The sequence below is a fragment of the Macaca fascicularis genome, chromosome 7, assembly GCF_037993035.2.
Source record: "Macaca fascicularis isolate 582-1 chromosome 7, T2T-MFA8v1.1".
Lineage (NCBI taxonomy): Eukaryota > Metazoa > Chordata > Mammalia > Primates > Cercopithecidae > Macaca > Macaca fascicularis.
Window position 1 is genome coordinate 140,986,884 of NC_088381.1, and position 18,542 is coordinate 141,005,425.

The following is an 18,542-nucleotide window of genomic DNA, read 5'->3' on the forward strand; positions in this document are numbered from 1 at the left end:
CACCCAGGCTCGAGTGTGGGGTGGTGTGATCTCTGCTCACTGCAACCTCCTATTCCCAGGCTCCAGTGATCCTTCTGCCTCAGCTAGGACTACAGGTATGTACTACCATACCTGCCTAAGTTTTATATTTTTTGTTGAGATGGGGTTTCACTGTGTTGTCCAGGCTGGCCTTGAACTCCTGGACTTAAGTGATCCACCTACCTCAGCCTTCCAAAGTGCTAGGATTACAGGCAGGAGCCACTGTGCCCAAGAAATGTTGATTTCTTGTATAATCAACATTAGCCAGAGTAACCACACTTCAGATCTGTTTGTTGGTCTTCAGGAAAAGCAATATGTGTCTGGATGTGGTGGCTCACACCTGTAATCCCAGCACTTTGGGAGTCCGAGGTTGGAGGATCACCTGAGGTCAGGAGTTTGAAACCAGCCTGGCCAACATGGTGAAACCCTGTCTTTACTGAGAAAGAAATACAAAAATTAGCCGGATGTGGTGGCGCACACCTGTAATCCTAGCTACTTGGGAGGCTGAGGCAGGAAAATCACTTAAACCTGGGAGGCAGAGGTTGCAGTTAGCCGTGATTGCGCCACTGCAGTCCAGCTTGGGTGATAGAGTGAGACTCTGTCTCATGAAAAAGCGAAGTTACATGCAATAAAATCACACAGAAAAATTATTTTTAATAAAATGAAATTAAAAGAGTTGACAGACATCAGTTATATGATTTATTGTTCCAACTGTATATGTGTATTTCTGAGTGCCCTTTGGCTTCTTGCCCAGTGGTACTTGAAGTCATAGGATAAACATGGCATATTTTCCTAGTGTTAATTTTACTCAACAATATAGGTTAAGGCCGGGCGCGGTGGCTCAAACCTGTAATCCCAGCACTTTGGGAGGCCGAGACGGGCGGATCATGAGGTCAGGAGATCGAGACCATCCTGGCTAACACGGTGAAACCCCGTCTCTACTAAAAATACAAGAAAATTAGCCGGGCGAGGTGGCGGGCGCCTGTAGTCCCAGCTACTCAGGAGGCTGAGGCAGGAGAATTGCGTGAACCCGGGAGGCGGAGCTTGCAGTGAGCCGAGATCGCGCCACTGCACTCCAGCCTGGGGCACAGAGCAAGACTCTGTCTCAAAAAAAAAAAAAAAAAAAAAATATATAGGTTAAAAAAGCATTCTATCTGATGTAAAAAATTTTTTTCAATAATGTAAGCAAATATTACTATATAGTGGAGTAGATTAGAGATTTGCCATGATTTTTTTTTTAAGGGTGGTTTTGGGTGGAGGGAGGTAGGAAAGCCGGAGAGGAAAGATTGGAGGGAGGGAGCAGGGGGAGGGGGGAAGATGGTGGGTGCGAGATAGATGGCCACTGCCGCCATGATTTTTCAGCATAAAAATATGACATGGTGATTGTTTTTTATTCTTGATCGTTGATTAGTTGGAGAAATTTAGAAGGCTGTTACTTAAGTAGAGGATAGGAGAACAAGACATTGAGAACCCTTTGTGTTGCTTTATTAGGCATTTTCCTCTGAGGCGGAAGAGAAAACAGTTCCGTATTTCTCATTGATTAAAAAGGAAACATGAGTTTGTCTAGGAGAGCAATATATTTTTCATGATCCAGAATTTTCTTTCTTTTTTTAATGAGATGGAGTCTCGCTGTGTTGCCCAGGCTGGTGTCTACCTCCTGGGCTGGGCTCAAGCAGTTCTCCTGCCTCGGCCTTCCAAGGTGCTGGGTTTACAGGCATGAGCCACTGTGCCCAGCCATATTCAGAATTTTAAGAAGAATTTTGGACATGTATAAGATATCTTGTCAAACAACTTGACTGAACAGTTTAATGTAGATTTTGCAGAATTTACAGGAGTAAATTTTTTTCTTTCATTTCTTACTGACCTTTAGTAGTAAAAGTATTCTGTGTGAGGTGGCCATGCTAATTTAGTTCATGTCCTATTGCTTTCTGGCTGTCCAGCAAAAATAGCATAGGAGACAGTATATCTGCTTGTATGTCACAAGTCACAGTTAATTAACCATATATTCAAGAATGAACACTGACAAGTGCTGGAAACAGTTATTCTCTGGAAAGAACCTGTTAATAGAGGACAGCTGCTGCCGGTGAACATCTTTGTCTGGAAATTAGCCTAGTTGAGTCTACATTTTCTCAAAAGAAAGAACTCTGCATTTCCTTAAGTTTTTTAGAAGGTTCATACTTTGCATTCTAGAACTCATTGTCAAAGAATGAGCCCAGCAGAGCTGTTTAACTTCACAGCCACTAGCTTTACTATTGAAATTTTAATTTCTCTGAAAAGAACCAACTAGGTGGGCCATGTAAACATTACAGACAATCTATCAGCTTCCTATATGGCTGAATCCTTGACCTTTTGTTTCCCAGTATAACTGAATATGCTTTCTGGTTTCTCCCGTTTCGCCCTCCAAAGTCTCACTCTTGTCTCCCAGGCTGGAGTGCAACCTCCACCTCCTGGATTCAGGCAATTCTCCTGCCTCAACCTCTTGAAGAACTGGGAGTACAGGCACCCGCCACCACTCCTGGCTAATTTTTTGTATTTTTAGTAGAGATGGGTTTCTCCATGTTGGCTAGGCTAGTCTTGAACTCCTGACCTCAGGTGGTCCACCCACCTAGGCCTCCCAAAGTGTTGGGATTACAGGTGTGAGCCACCGCGCCCGGCCATCTGGTTTCTGAAGTATAAGAAAAAAACGGAAAATCAGAAAATTGTGTATGGTTGATATTCCAGAGATAGAGCTTTAGATGAAACTTGCCAGTCTGTGGAGTGTCTTTCTAACCTGATCATCTACCATAATCAGTTTTTTTTTTTTTTTAAATATTAGCAATCAGTTAAGATTTTTGGGTTAATAAACTTTTCTTCTAAAAATGTGAGTTAGTTAATTCCAAATGCTTTTATCTCTAATTCAGGTAAAATAGCCATATTGATATTTAAATTTTGGTTTACAGTGGAAACAATATAAACTCAATTTAGTGTTTATACGGATTTTTTTTTTTTTTTTAAGGAGTCTCGCTGTGTTGCCCAGGCTGGAGTGCAGTGGTGCGATCTTGGCTCACTGTAGTCTCTGCCTCCCGGGTTCAAGTGATTCTCCTGCCTCAGCCTCCCAAGTAGCTGGGACCATGCCTGGCTATTTTTTTGTGTTTTTAGTAGAGACGGGGTTTCACTGTGTTAGCCAGGATGGTGTCCATCTCCTGACCTTGTGAGCCACTGCACCCGGCTGGGGAATTTTTGTGTTTTTTTAGTAGAGACGGAGTTTCACAACGTTGGTCAGGCTGGTCTCAAACTCCTGACCTTGTGATCCGCCCACCTCAGCCTCCCAAAATGCTGGGATTACAGGAGCGAGTTTTTTTTTGTGTGCGGCGGGGAGACAGTCTTGCTGTGTCTCCCAGCCTGGAAGGGAGCGGAGTGATCTCGGCTCACTGCAGTCTCCATCTCCTGGGTTCAAGCAGTTCTCCTGCCTCAGCCTCCCGAATAGCTGAGATTACAGGCATGTGTCACCATGCCCAGCTAATTTTTTGTAACTTTGGTAGAGATGGGGTTTCACCATGCTGGCCAGGCGGGTCTGGAACTCTTGACCTCGTGATCCGCCCGCCTTGGCCTCCCAAAGTGCTGGGATTGCAGGCGTGAGCCACCGTGCCCTGCCAAGTGGTTAGTTTTATAATAACACGTAATGCCTTATATTTAAGTTATCTGTGTCATAACCCATCTGTTACTGTGTATTGGTATAGCTTGAGGAAAAGAGTGCGTTTTTCAATTTGAATTTTACTCCGTCTAAGTGCAGCATTTTTCTCACCGTACGATCTTAAGAATTCGTTGCTGGGTGCGGTGGCTCACGCCTGTAATCCCAGCACTTTCAGAGGCCGAGGTGGGCGGAACATGATGTCAGGAGATCGAGACCATCCTAACACAGTAAAACCCCGTCTCTACTAAAAACACAAAAAAATTAGCTGGGCGTGGTAGCGGGCACCTGTAGTCCCAGCTACTCCGGAGGCTGAGGCAGGAGAATGGCGTGAAACCGGGAGGCGGAGCTTGCAGTGAGGTGATATGGTGCCACTGCACTCCAGCCTGGGCAACAGAGCAAGAAAAAAAAAAAAAAAAAAAAGAATTGAGTAATTAAGAAATAAAATGTTGGCCGAGCGCGGTGGCTCAAGCCTGTAATCCCAGCACTTTGGGAGGCCGAGACGGGCGGATCATGAGGTCAGGAGATCCAGACCATCCTGGCTAACCCAGTGAAACCCCGTCTCTACTAAAAAATACAAAAAACTAGCCAGGCGAGGTGGAGGACGCCTGTAGTCAGCCCAGCTACACTGGAGGCTGAGGTAGAAGAATGGCGGAAACCCAGTAGGCGGAGCTTGCAGTGAGCTGAGATCCAGCCACTGCACTCCAGCTTGAACGACAGAGCGAGACTCCGTCTCAAAAAAAAAAAAAAAAAAAAAAAAAGAAGAAAGAAAATGTTTGTTGAATATATATCCATTGGAGAAAGCTTTCAGAATGCTGGTGGTCAACTTATAAAGTTAGTGCTAAGTTACGTTGTTAAGGAGCCACAAGGCATGAAACTCACCTTGAATAGAGTTGCAGGAATTATGACCAAGAGCCAGGCATGTATGCACATGAGCATGGTTCTTGTATGTATCTGAAAATGTGCACAGTATATGTTTACCAAGTAAGTCTTTAAAAACTTTGGGGCATGTACCACTATTGTAGCACATTAGAAGCCAACAGTTTCCCCCACATAGAGGGAATAATCTAGACTTCTTAGAAAATAATTATTATTATTATTGAGATGGAGTTTCGCTCTTTTGCCCAGGCTGGATTGCAGTGGCATAATCTCTGCTCACTGCAACCACTTCCTTCCGGTTTTAAGCGATTCTCCTGCCTCAGCCTCTTGAGTAGCTGGGATTACAGGCATGCACCACCGCACTTGGCTAATTTTTGTATTTTTAGTAGAGATGGGGTTTCAGCATGTTGGCCAGGCTGGTCTTGATTGAACTCCTGACCTCATGATCCAGCCCCCCTCGGCCTCCCATAGTGCTGGATTACAGGAGTGAGCCCCACCACGCCTGGCCAGAAAATTACTGATAAAAACCTACAAATAGTTACTTTGATTCCTTCTTAGTGTATGGTTTCTATAAGTGGTATTCTTGCATTGTAAGAACTCGTAGAAACCAAATAGGAAATAAGCCATCATTTCAGCCCCTAAACTCCTGATTCTGGCATTTTGGTGTATTTAGCAATCTGATGTTTTTGTTTGTTTAATCTACATACAATTTTGTTTATTCTGTGCGGTAGCTTTCACAATTAACTTAAAATTGTATTTTGCCTTTACTGCATAACTGAATTTTCAGCCATTTAGTGTCTGTTTAAAAGAATGAACTATTACATACAGTTGTTACTATTTGTGTACCTATTGAGCAAAACAGTCTGAAAACTTGTGAATGGTTTGTAGATGTGTTATAGAGTGTGCTAGTCCTGAAATTTAGGGGCCTGAATTTTTTAGCTATTACAAAAAAGAAAATGAAAACGAGCTAATATCTCAGGAATAGTGAAATTTTAAAAAAATGAAGCTTTTATGATGTTAAGAACAAAACCAACTCTGTGTTTAATAGGACTACAGAGATGTTTTTGAGAAAACATGTATGTTTGTTAACTATTGTTGTAGAGTGATTTTGATTTTCTTGCTTGATTTTTCTTTCCCCTGAATTTGCTGTTTTCTTTAAGAATGCAAGGCCAGAAACTGTCACTAATGACGATGAAGAAGCCTTGGATGAAGAAACAAAGAGGAGAGATCAGATGATTAAAGGGGCTATTGAAGTTTTAATTCGTGAATACTCCAGTGAGCTAAATGCCCCCTCACAGGAATCTGATTCTCACCCCAGGAAGAAGAAGAAGGAAAAGAAGGAGGACGTATGTGTTCTGACAACAACATAAAATTTCTACCATTTGTTTTTTATGATATCACTCTTATGCTTTGATTACATGTCAGTTTTCTTTTTTCTTTCTTTTTTTTTTTTTTGAGATGGAGGCTCACTTTGTCTCCTAGACTGGAATGCAGTGGCGCAGTCTCAGCTCACTATAACCTCCGCCTCTGGGGTTCTGTGGGGCATTGTATGTAATCTAGAGAAGTTTTAAAGTATATGGGAGAATGCACATGGGTTATATGCCATATATCCCTCAAGGGATCCACTTGCCTCATTCTCCCAAAGTGCTGGGATACAGGCGTGAGCCACCACTCCCAGCCTTAAAATTTTTAAAAAATTATTTTAAAAAATGGATTAAAAATACATTTTAAACTTTTTTACAGAGACAGGGTTTCATTATGTTTTCTAGACTGGTCTCCAACTCCTGGGTTCAGGTTATCCTCCTGTCTCAGCTTCCTAAAGTGCCAGGATTACAGTCGTGAGCCACTGCACCTGACCCTTATTTTACTTTGTTTGCCTATGGTGGTTCTGTCTCTGTTCTAAGCAGGAAACCAGATCTGATTCACTGAAGATTTCCACCCACTCTTAATTTTTAGCTGCCTTTCTTTAGAAACTATGTCGCATTCCCCTCCCTGAACAATAGTGGTATTGAATAATCAAACTGGAGGATTCTGAAAGAACAGTACAACTTGAAACATTCCTCCTCAGTGAATTGATTGCTACCTCTTTGTCGCCCTAAGCTAATTGAACAGTGGGCAGTCCAGGTTGAAAGAAAAGGTTTACTTATTTCCTTTGGATAAACTTAGATAAATTATAGGAAATGTTCTTTTAAAAATAATGGAAGAAACCAGGAGTGGTGGCTGATACATGTAGTCCCAGCAGCTGGGGAGGCTGAGGGGAGGTTTACTTGAGCCCATGAGCCTTGAGTCTAGCCTGGGCCACAGAGCGAGACCCTGTCTGTAAAGTAAGAAAAAAAATCCCACAAATATTGGAAGTCTTTTGTTTTATTTATTTATGTTTTTGAGACAGTATCTTGCTCTGTCACCCAGACTGGAGGATGGTGGCGCAATTACGGCTCACTGCAGCCATCCTAAAGTGATCCTCCTGCGTTAACCTCCTGAGAAGCTGAGACTATAGGCATGTGCCACCATACCCAGCTATTTTTATGTTTTTTGTAGAGACGGGGTTTCACCATGTTGCCCAAGCTGGTGTTGAACTCCTGAGCTTAAATGATCTGCCTGCCTTAGCCTTCCAAAGTGCTGGGACTACAAGCGTGACCCACTCATAGCCAGTGTTTTATATGCATCCATTATATAATAAAAAAGTACTACCTTGTATATATATTATGATTAGTTATGAATGGATGGTTACATTTTACATTATTTTAAATTTGAATGCCTTTTTAGGCCATCTTCAGTTTTCTTTGTGGCCAGATACATTTTTATTATTTGGTATGTATTTCCTCATTTGGCCATAGAACTTTCTTTTTTTGTTCTCCCCCCCCCCACCGAGATGGAGTCTCACTCGGTTGCCCAGGTTGGAGTGCAGTGGCTGCGATCTTGGCTCACTGCAAGCTCTGTCTCCCGGGTTCAAGCAATTCTCCTGCCTCAGCCACCATGCCTGGCTGCTTTTTTGTATTTTTAATAGAGATGGGGTTTCACTGTGTTAGCCAGGATGTTGTCGATCTGACCTCGTGATCCGCGTGAGCCACCGTGCCCGACCCATAACTTTTCTAATGAGGTGTATTCTATTAGGAATGGTAATTGGTAGGGTCAGTAAGGTACAGGGTAATTGAGGCCTGTAGAGTTCATTCTTTCTCTTTCTTCATTAGTGGGAAAGGAGAAAAATAACATATTTGTTTGATATGGATTGGGAGGAGATAATAAAATCTTCCTCTGTGGCAGGAGTTATGGATAAATATTGTTGGTATGATTAGAAAGCCCTGCTACTGGCCGGGCGCGGTGGCTCAAGCCTGTAATCCCAGCACTTTGGGAGGCCGAGACGGGCGGATCACGAGGTCGGGAGATCGAGACCATCCTGGTTAACACGGTGAAACCCCGTCTCTACTAAAAAAATACAAAAAACTAGCCAGGCGAGGTGGTGGGCGCCTGTAGTCCCAGCTACTCGGGAGGCTGAGGCAGGAGAATGGCGTGAACCCGGGAGGTGGAGCTTGCAGTGAGCTGAGATCCGGCCACTGCACTCCAGCCTGGGCGACAGAGCGAGACTCCGTCTCAAAAAAAAAAAAAAAAAGAAAGCCCTGCTACTATGAGATCACCTTCTATATTTCCATTTTTTGGGGGTCTTCGAGTATCCAGAGAGGAGGTGGTGTGTGATCAGTTATTGTGAAGAGAGTGAAATCACTTTTATTCGCAAGTAATTTGAAATCAAGAAATTATCACAAAAGTGTACTGTATTGTTCATGTCGTAAATGTATAGGCCATTGCTTTGCAGAGTAGTATGAGCTCTGTTTTTCTTTTTTAAAAAAGATTCTTGGTGGATTTTTTCGCAGATTTTCCGCAGATTTCCAGTGGCCCCACTGATCCCTTATCCGCTCATCACTAAGGTTCGTTTAAATTGTAGGCTTTGACAATACCTGTGTTTACTGCTGATTGTTGATTTGTCATTCTTGTCTTTGTGATTTTTCACTATTTAACTTTAGATTGTTAGATTTGTTATTGTGGATGTTCTATTTACTTATTTACTCTTTGAGACTTATACAGAATATCTAACCTTTAACTGTTTATATTGAAGTAGGTTGTTCTTTATTCATTAGCTCCTTTGCTCGTTTTCTTTTAGGAGGATATAAATGCTATAGAAATGGAAGAAGACAAAAGAGACCTGATATCTCGAGAGATCAGCAAATTCAGAGACACACATAAGGTAGTATTCTTGTCTTTTCACTTGATACCAATCTAGACTTTTTACAGAATCCAAAGCAAAGAGACAAAAAAACAACCTTAAATTAGAATATAATTTTAAATGCTTTTTATAGGTTTAATTGATATTTAGATAGAAAAAAGAAACAGAAGACCAATACCATATTAAAGTAGTCCTTGACATATTGTGCTTAGTTTTTTCAGTTACTGACTATTCTGCAGTCATCTCACTTTAATATGAATAGAAGCTAATTTTATTTTTAGATTTCAACATAAACATCAAGGTCAGACTTAGATTCAGGGGGCAGCAGGATAACATACACTGTAGTGTATTTCTGGGGGCAGTTATTTAACTTGATCTTAGGATTACCTTTCTTTAGAGAGCTGAGATTAAAATTTACATTTTATATTTGTATAGATTTAAGTTGAGTGGGGGAGATTTTAAAAAGTAGGTCAGTGGTTACCAGACTTACCAAATTTTAGATGCATGGAAGAACTGTAAATTCCCATAAAGCTAATCTATTCATTGACCCCCACCATTATGATAGAGATCATATGGTGACTAATGCAAGATGAAACTCTCAGCTTGGAAAGTAACAAGGAATAGGATGTAAGTATGAGCTTCTGTTTTTTATTATATTTATGGATGCCCCCTCAGAAAAATATGCAAAGGGGTAACTGGCTTGGAAATGGGTATTTATGCATAGTAAATCCCACTCACGAGTTTTGCCTATTTGAAGCTTCTCTCAATGACAGTGCATCTGTGAATGTTCGCTGGTGTTGAAAATGATGCTTTTGGACGGTGCAATGCAAACACTGCATGACATGTGTTTTGATGGTAGAGATAATAAGGTGTTGCTGGTTCTTACTGATAGACTGAGAGATCTTTAACTCAGTGAAATGTTAAATGTTCGTTTTCTCTTTTATTCTTACTTTTTCCCATTGCTTTCAAAATCTGTAGTTCACAAATAATGCCAATGAATCAATGCTGCTGAACACTTACTATCCAGATGCCCAGCCCTTGCTCATATACACAGTGCTTTTTCAAGAATTAAATGTGTCTAAGAGCACAAACATAATTCTCCCAAAATTAATTTTGAGAGTTGAAAAGGTGGTCTGTGGGAAATCATTTTAGATGAATAATTTTGGTTAGGTATAATACTCAAATTCAGGACCGAGTAAGCTTAAAAATGGTATATGGTTGTGTGTGTGGTTTACCCCCTTTTTCTTTTTATTTATTTGTTAAACCCTGTCATGTTATTGGTAAATTATGAGGAAATCATGTTTTAAGAAAAATTTGAAAATATATTTGCTTTAAAGTTTGGGAATCTGTCAGGCATTTTACTGCCTTAGTATTATTTCACTGGAGGGAATGTTTTGAATTTTCAGAATGTCTTTTCAAAATAAAAAGAGATCAAAATGAAAAACCAAAACAGTTTTTTTTTTATTGGGTGGTTTGGCTAAAAGGGTTGTTTGAAACTTCAGTAACAAAAAATGAGCTCAGTGAACCTTTGCATGTTTTGGTATGAGTTTATTAAATAACCACAGACTGTCAGGGTATCAGCGTGGCAGGGGGCGTCCATTTACAGCACGGATGAGTCTGAAGAGAGAATGAGGTAAGATTTATGATTTTTTAAAAATCTGTCCTTTCCTCTTCATTACTTTCTTACGTGATTTTAGACTCGCCTCATTTCCCTTCTCCAGTCTTTATTTAAAAAAATACATGTATATGTTTACATGTATACATATACTTATATACATGTGTATATATCTCTCTCTCTCATATATAAACTTTAGGAAACATTTAGTATGGACTAGATTCACTCACTTTTTCATTTACTTAGAATCAAACTTTTGAAATGAGTTCTGAAACAAATGGTTATTTTTATTACTGAATATAAAGAGCACAGTGAAATAAGCAAGAATTAAAAATTGAGGAATTCTACAGGAAAATTAGTATTGGAACAGCTAAAATATTCTGTAAGTATCTATTTCAGAAATAAAAAAATTTCTTTATAAGTGTATGCCACTGAGGTAAGTTTTATATAGTCTAGCCTCATTTTACAATATAAATTTTTATATTCATTAGAACTGTTTCAGAAATGAGATTTTTTTCCCCGTTTAATAGCTGTCAGTTTCTGTCCTCTTTCTGTCATCTCATTTCATCCCTTTGTAATTTCAATGTATTCAGTTTTGGCTTTGCCTGCATTCTACTTCGATACAGACTGGCACAGCAACTGAATATGTTGCTCATACATTAGCTTTTCTTTCATAACCTGCTATCAGTTCTCTGATCCATGAGGAAGAGAAAGAGAGTATCTGACAGGTAAGATTGCTTTTTAAAGTTGTTTTAAATGCATTACATGACTGAGAAAAGAAAAATGCACATTTTATTGTTGGCAGTTTAAAATTTCATTTCGGTGAAACTAAACGTGAAACAAAAGGGATAAATGTGTTTTGTATTGTTTTACCTGTTTGGGATATTTTTTTCTGAGTTTGTGTAGAAACCGTGTGGTACACTGGTAATCTTTTCAGGGTACAAACTGGGTCTGACTTTGTTATTTGGTTTATTTGTGAACCATGTACTTGCTCTTCCTCCCAGAAACATAGCTTGTAGGCAAGGTTAATCCAGTGTTGGCGATCCATGTCCTAGCACAGCATCTGTAAGTTAATGCACAATCATTCCTTCCAAGGATGGATTTATCATTGTAAATATATTTTCATTGTCTTACAGGCATAATGGGCATAAGTGTATTGCTTTTAAATATTTTAAATGAAACTATTACAGTTACATATATTTTGCTTGAAGTGAGTGATTTTCAAACTTTTTGTATTTGGTGGGCTGTCCATCTTGTAATGGTGGGAGTAAATGTTTCCATAGATAATAAAGCAGTTCTTGGCTGAATTCAGCTTGTGTTTCTTTTGGAGGGTGGGCAAATCAGAGGGCAGAGATTATTTAGTTGCATTATAGGTATTCTTCTGTACCACTTGCCCTTTGAAACCCTCAACTTGAGGTAATGCGCAGTCTGGGGTTTTAATTAGTATTAATCATCTTGTGGATTTACGGAAATCCATAATGGACAGAGTTGAGTTTTAACCAATGATAGTATTTATAGAAAATATTTCGAACCACCACATTCTTCATGGTCATTTTAGTTAGTACATAGTCATTGAGTGGCCAGCCACACCTGACACAATCTCCCAGCATCCAAGATTGGAGATTCCTGGTCTGTGTAGAGTATATGGTTTTGCACGAAATCTTTCTAGTCTTGTGATTGCTTCAGTTTAATTTGTCACATAAAACCACAAGTATTTAATATTAGTGTATCAGTGGTTTGGTGTTTTTGTTTCCAATATTGGGCATTGCGCCGGGAAAAATCTGAATACTGGAGCTACAGAGTTAACTCTAAAAGTGCTTTTATTGGTTTCTAGAAACTGGAAGAAGAGAAAGGCAAAAAGGAAAAAGAAAGACAGGAAATTGAGAAAGAACGGAGAGAAAGAGAGAGGGAGCGTGAAAGGGAACGAGAAAGGCGAGAACGGGAACGAGAAAGGGAAAGAGAACGTGAACGAGAAAAGGAGAAAGAACGGGAGCGGGAACGAGAACGGGATAGGGACCGTGACCGGACGAAAGAGAGAGACCGAGATCGGGATCGAGAGAGAGATCGTGACCGGGATAGAGAAAGGAGCTCAGATCGTAATAAGGATCGGAGTCGATCAAGGTAAGTCTTTACAGAAGTTACTGTTTCCTAATAGCTTTTATAGAACTACCAGGTAGTCCTCCAGAGTACCATTTGCATTCATGGAATGAGAGGATTTTTTGTGTGTGTGTGAGACATTCTCACTCTGTCACTCAGGCTGGACTGCAGTGGCTGAGCATGGCTCACTGCAATCTCCGCCTCCTGGGTTCAAGTGATTCTCGTTCCTCAGCCTCCCAAGTAGCTGGGATTACAGGTTCATACCACCATGCACAGCTAATTTTTTGTATTTTTGGTTGAGATGGGGTTTTGCCATGTTAATCAGCCTGGTTTTTGAACTCCTGGCCCCAAGTGATCCGCCTGCCTCAGCCTCCCAAAGTGCTAGGACTAGAGGCGTGAGTCACTGCGCCCGGCCTGAGAATTTTTTTTAGAGACAACATGGTCTTTGTCTGTCTCTCTCTCTCTTTCTTTGTCTCTCTCGCACACTCTCTCTCTCTCTCTCTCTCACACACACACACACACACACGCACACTCTCACTCACTATGGGTGAAAGTAATAATTTTCAACTCTGGTTAATTTCTGTCTGAAGCCACTTTTTATAGAAACACAGTGGCCACTCAGTGTTCTGGGCAGACATGACTCCCTGCTGTCTCCCTGGGTCTGTGGGTATTTTTTAAGTTGTTATTTTCGTTGAAGTTCTGTATACTGAGACATCAACTCTAGCACCACATCTTTTTAGCCCCTAGCATTTTTATTTGATTTTTTAGCCCACTGCACTGCCACAGCTTAATCTTTCTGTCTATAAATTGACTATCTACCTCTACCTCTGGCTCCTAGTAATTTTGCTCTTTGGAAGGTTTTATTTTTTATTTAAATTTTTTAAATTATATTGGTTAATTTTTTTTTTTTTTTTTTTTTTTTTTGAGGCATGGTCTTGTTCTGTCACCCAAGTTGGAGTGCAGTGGTGCAGTCTTGGCTCATTGCAACCTTTGCCTCCCAGGCTTAAGCAATTCTCCTGCTTCAGCCTCCCGAGTAGCTGGGACTACAGGCACATACCACTGTCCCGGACTAATTTTTGAATTTTTTTTTTTTTTAGAGACCAGGTTTTACTATGTTGCCCAGCTGGTCTCGAACTCCTGAGCTCAGGAATCTGCCCGCCTCAGCCTCCCAAAGTGCTGGGATTACAGGTGTGAGCCACCACGGCCGGCCTTATATTGAATTATTTTGATGAGTCATCTCATTGTTGAGCAATGAGGTATAGCAAACATGAACAAAGGAAGAGGAGAAAGCAGCAAGGAAGAGAGAAAAAGCTCCTTTTCTTCAAGCTAGTTTTAAAATATACATTACTGTGTTGCAGTTTCTTTCTTGATTATGGCTGGAGGGAGTTCCACTTTAGGTCATTTCACCTAATTGCTAGAACTAGAACTGGAAACTCAACCTTTAGTAGGCATTAAAATTATTCATTCTGTCCATCCCTGATACAGTCATTGAGAGGTTGGTATGTATAAAATCCATCTCTCATATTTATGGCATAAGTGTATCCATGAAGAGTATATTTCATATATACATATTAAATACACATACATGCAGTTATTTGATTAGATCCTTGGCACCATACTATATATAATCTGCAGTTTGGTTTTACTACCTTTTTTTTTTTTTTTTTTTTTTGGAGACAGGCGTGCTCCGTCACCTTGATTGGAGTGCGGTGATGTAATCATAGGTCACCGTAAACTCGAAGTCCTGGTTTCATAGGATCTTCCCACATCAGCCTCTGGAGTAGCCAGGACTACAGGCACGTGCCACCATGCCTCTTGGCCTCAAGAAAGCCTCCTGCCTCAGCTTCTTAAAATGCTGGAATTAGATTTTATCATTCTAATTAAATATTTGAGGACTTTCAGTGCTGATACTTATGAAAGTTCTTACTTAATCCATGCAACATGTCAAAATTCTCTGTTTTCCACGTTTGCCAGCACATACTCCTTGATTACTAGTAAGCTAAACTCTTTTTTTTTTTTAAACAAAAGATTATTTTACTCTCTCTTAACATATTCATTAGTCCTTCATATTTCTTTTGGGAATTAACAGTTTTCCTTTTTTCTGTTTTACACCATCAGGGGATTGACTGTTACTCCAGTATATGATGGGCATTAACTAATCATTCATTTTAATGATTTGTAACTATTTTATATTTAGATTGTATTTGTTTTCTGACATACCATTAAGCATTAACATTGATATTAGAATGCATTTTAGGATTTGTGACTGCAATTTATGTCTTTCTCGTGAGTGTAGAAGAGGTTATATAGTTCTCTGGAAATCAAGTGCTAGATTCTGGCCTGTGAGATTTTATATTATTTCATAATGTATGTTGTCCTCCTTTACTTTGGTCTTGAAAACAGAAAGTAGACTGACAGGTTTGTAAAATATTTTGTTTACATTAGAGAAAAAAGCAGAGATCGTGAAAGGGAACGAGAGCGGGAAAGAGAGAGAGAGAGAGAACGAGAGCGAGAACGAGAACGGGAGCGAGAGAGAGAGCGAGAGAGGGAACGGGAGCGAGAAAGAGAAAAAGACAAAAAACGGGACCGAGAAGAAGATGAAGAAGATGCATATGAACGAAGAAAACTTGAAAGAAAACTCCGAGAGAAAGAAGCTGCTTATCAAGAGGTAAGTTGAACAAATGCTTTTATTCTTATCTTGATATCCCTTAATAGGTTAACCAAAATTTATAGAACGCTATGTCTAAACTTTTAAAGCTTTCAAAATTTTAATTTTTTTAGCGCCTTAAGAATTGGGAAATCAGAGAACGAAAGAAAACCCGGGAATATGAGAAAGAAGCTGAAAGAGAAGAAGAAAGAAGAAGAGAAATGGTAAGATTCTAGGCCAAAGTAAGTGATTTTTCAGGTATAAAGTCAGATTATATCTTCACTGCTGACTACAAGTAACTTAATAATTGAAATGCACACGCTTCTCTGTTCATGAATAATTTAATTTTTGTGTATTTTGAGCATTTTGAGCCAATTTAAGTACACCAAAATCTTTTTTCCTCTTTTCAAATTTTTGCTGCATCCAAAGTTATCTTTCTGTATACCATCAAAGTAAATTTGTCATAGTAATATTTAAGTCAAAAAGTTATTAACTTATTTTTAAGAATCTGCATATTTTTAAAATTGTTGAACTGTTGTTATTAGATGTAATAGTTGCATTTCAAATTCCATAAGTTAAGAGTAAGAGATTCATTTTATCTCATGGCTTGTTTGCTATCAGTTTAGAGTTAGGTAGGCATTAACCTTTAAATTGATTGATGAACATGATTTAAATTTCTGCGTTTCTTAAAAACTATTTCTTATAGTATCATCTACCTTAAAAATGGAATTAAAAAACATATACATACATACATGTAAACGTGTATATGTATATAGGTTTTTTTTTTTTTTGAGACGGAGTATTGCTCTGCCATCCACGCAGGGGTGCAATCTTGGCTCACTGCAACCTCCTCCTCGCAGGTTCAAGTGATAAGCGATTCTCCTGCCTCAGCCTCCCAAGTAGCTGGGATTACAGGTGTGTGCCACCACACCCACCTAATTTTTGTATTTTTAGTAGAGATGGGGTTTCACCATGTTGGCCAGGATGGTCTCAAACTCCTGACCTCAAATGATCTGCCTGCCTTGGCCTCCCAAAGTGCAGGGATTACAGGTGTGAGCCGTATTTTTCATTTAATAAGATAATCTCCAGTTTTGTTGGTGTGCTTAGGTATTGTATTTTGACGATTATATTCAAAGAGCATATTTATTGTAGCGTAGTATATATATGTGGTTTGCATTTTACAGATACGTCCTCATTCGGACTTTTCTTAGAGGCAAAAAATTTAAAATGTCTAATGGGACTTATAATTAATATATGAAGTATATGAAAAATAAAATTTAAGGGGATAAGAAAAATCTTTTTTTTAACCAAAGTATTATTATCTTATGGCATACAGTGGTATTTTATACATATCTCATTTTACAGTAAAAACATTTTATGTACAACTGTAGAGAGAGAGCTGTGCAGATAGCTCCAACTTAAATTAGAAAATATTTTCTCTATAGAAAATAGTAAAAATACATTTCCCAGTCTAGCCCAACAAGTTTATTTAAACCAAATAGCTGGATACATTATACCTTAATAAATATGGTTTAAATTCTGGGATCCAGGAGAAACTTCATTTATTGAAACGGCCATGTTTTTCCTAAAATTATGTGAAGAGAAATTCCTATAAATCTTCCCATTACTCTTGGTTAATGTCTGAGTCTGAAAAATCTGTTTACACGGAAAAGGGAAGGGTAATCTTTATTGCTTTTATGTTATTTTTATACATTGTCCTTATTTCCTCAAAGGCCAAAGAAGCTAAACGACTAAAAGAATTTTTAGAAGACTATGATGATGATAGAGATGACCCCAAATATTACAGGTAAAGAAGGCTTGTTCTGTGGACTCCTACTTGGTTTTTTATTAGCTGTATTTTCCCATACGCACAGTTGATGATGCAGGTTCACTAAGTGGAATAAGAAAACAAGAAACTTTCACATTCCGTGTAATAATTACTTCTATAGTGAATATACTGTTTTCTTGGGAGAAAAGACCTATCAGAAAAGTATCAACGTTTCTTTTTTTTTTTTTTTTTTTTTTTTTTGAGACGGAGTCTCGCTCTGTCGCCCAGGCTGGAGTGCAGTGGCGCTATCTCGGCTCACTGCAAGCTCCGCCTCCCGGGTTTACGCCATTCTCCTGCCTCAGCCTCCCGAGTAGCTGGGACTACAGGCGCCCGCCACCTCGCCCGGCTAATTTTTTTTTGTATTTTTAGTAGAGACGGGGTTTCATTGTGTTAGCCAGGATGGTCTCGATCTCCTGACCTCGTGATCCGCCCGTCTCGGCCTCCCAAAGTGCTGGGATTACAGGCTTGAGCCACCGCGCCCGGCCAAGTATCAACGTTTCTATACATCTTTTGTGCAGTAGGGGAGCCCATGATAGTATTATATCAAATAATACTATTTTTATCTTTGTGTGTTGTAAATAGGTCTGATTTTTAAAAATTTTTCTTGATGTTTTTTAGAGACAGGGTCTTACCTTGGCTGGAATGCAGTGGCATGATCATAGTTCATTGTAACCTTGAACTCTTGGGCTCAAGCAATCCTCCCTTCGCAGTCTCTTGAGTAGGTTGGACTATAGGTGTGAGCTACCACACCTGTCTCCTAGGTCCAATTTTTATAGCGAGTTACAACTAATCTCTGTAACTATCTGGATTTGTCTAGAAATTTTGGTCTCCTAGCAATTTGACCTCTGTCTGTCACCCCATCTCCAAATTGATACATTATTGTGAAGTAAGAGTGTGACAACTGCCTTCTCTCATTCTTTGTTCCCATGGCATTTTCAAACTACTCTCATTCTAGTATTTATGACATTATGTCAAAATTGCTTGTTTTGCTCTTCCTTCCATCCAAACTGTAAGTTCCCTGGGGATATAGACAGTGTCTTGATACTATTTTATCTATAGTTCTGTTTTATCTGTAGTATTTTATCTAATTTGTCTGACATGATACAATCATAGTGAAGATATTTAATATAGTTTAATACAATATAGCCAAAATAATTAAAACATTGTAATTAGTTGCTTAAATTTAAAGAGTGCCAGGGATTTGGCTTTGTAGAAAATGCCATGAAATCAGTAAAATTATTGAAGGCTAGAAGCATAAAGTGGCAATGTATAACGTCAACATTCTGAGAAGTAATGAACTGCTAGATAGGAGAGAACCTCTGCTTTCTGTTGATTCTGCACTACTTTCTGAGATATTTTTTACAAGTGAATAAATTGAGGATACAGAACTCTCAGTGCTACTAATGCTACTTTATATATTTTTTTAGGTTGGTATCTAGGAAAATGAAAATTATTTGTTGGGTATTCCTTGTGAAATAGGCACAAAATGTGAGCTGCCTTTCTGAAAGCGACTATTTTACTTCTTTAAACATTTATTAGAATGACTTTAAGGATGAAGGGAACGTAGTG

General features: G+C 39.2%; 1 protein-coding gene across 3 annotated transcripts in view; it reads left to right on the forward strand.

Moving 5' to 3' along the window:
• Positions 1-18,542, forward strand: part of RBM25 (RNA binding motif protein 25) — a 70,823-nt gene that overhangs the window by 37,204 nt on the left and 15,077 nt on the right. For 2 of the 3 annotated variants that reach the window (XM_065549019.2, XM_005561707.5), the window contains 7 exons: positions 5,728-5,913; positions 8,437-8,490; positions 8,724-8,807; positions 12,236-12,522; positions 14,944-15,166; positions 15,280-15,369; positions 16,879-16,952. In XM_065549019.2, coding sequence (XP_065405091.1) covers positions 5,728-5,913; positions 8,437-8,490; positions 8,724-8,807; positions 12,236-12,522; positions 14,944-15,166; positions 15,280-15,369; positions 16,879-16,952 — 998 coding nt within the window. Of the gene's footprint in view, positions 1-5,727; positions 5,914-8,436; positions 8,491-8,723; positions 8,808-12,235; positions 12,523-14,178; positions 14,308-14,943; positions 15,167-15,279; positions 15,370-16,878; positions 16,953-18,542 lie in introns of those variants that run through there. The other variant, XM_073997698.1, reaches the window with a different exon arrangement.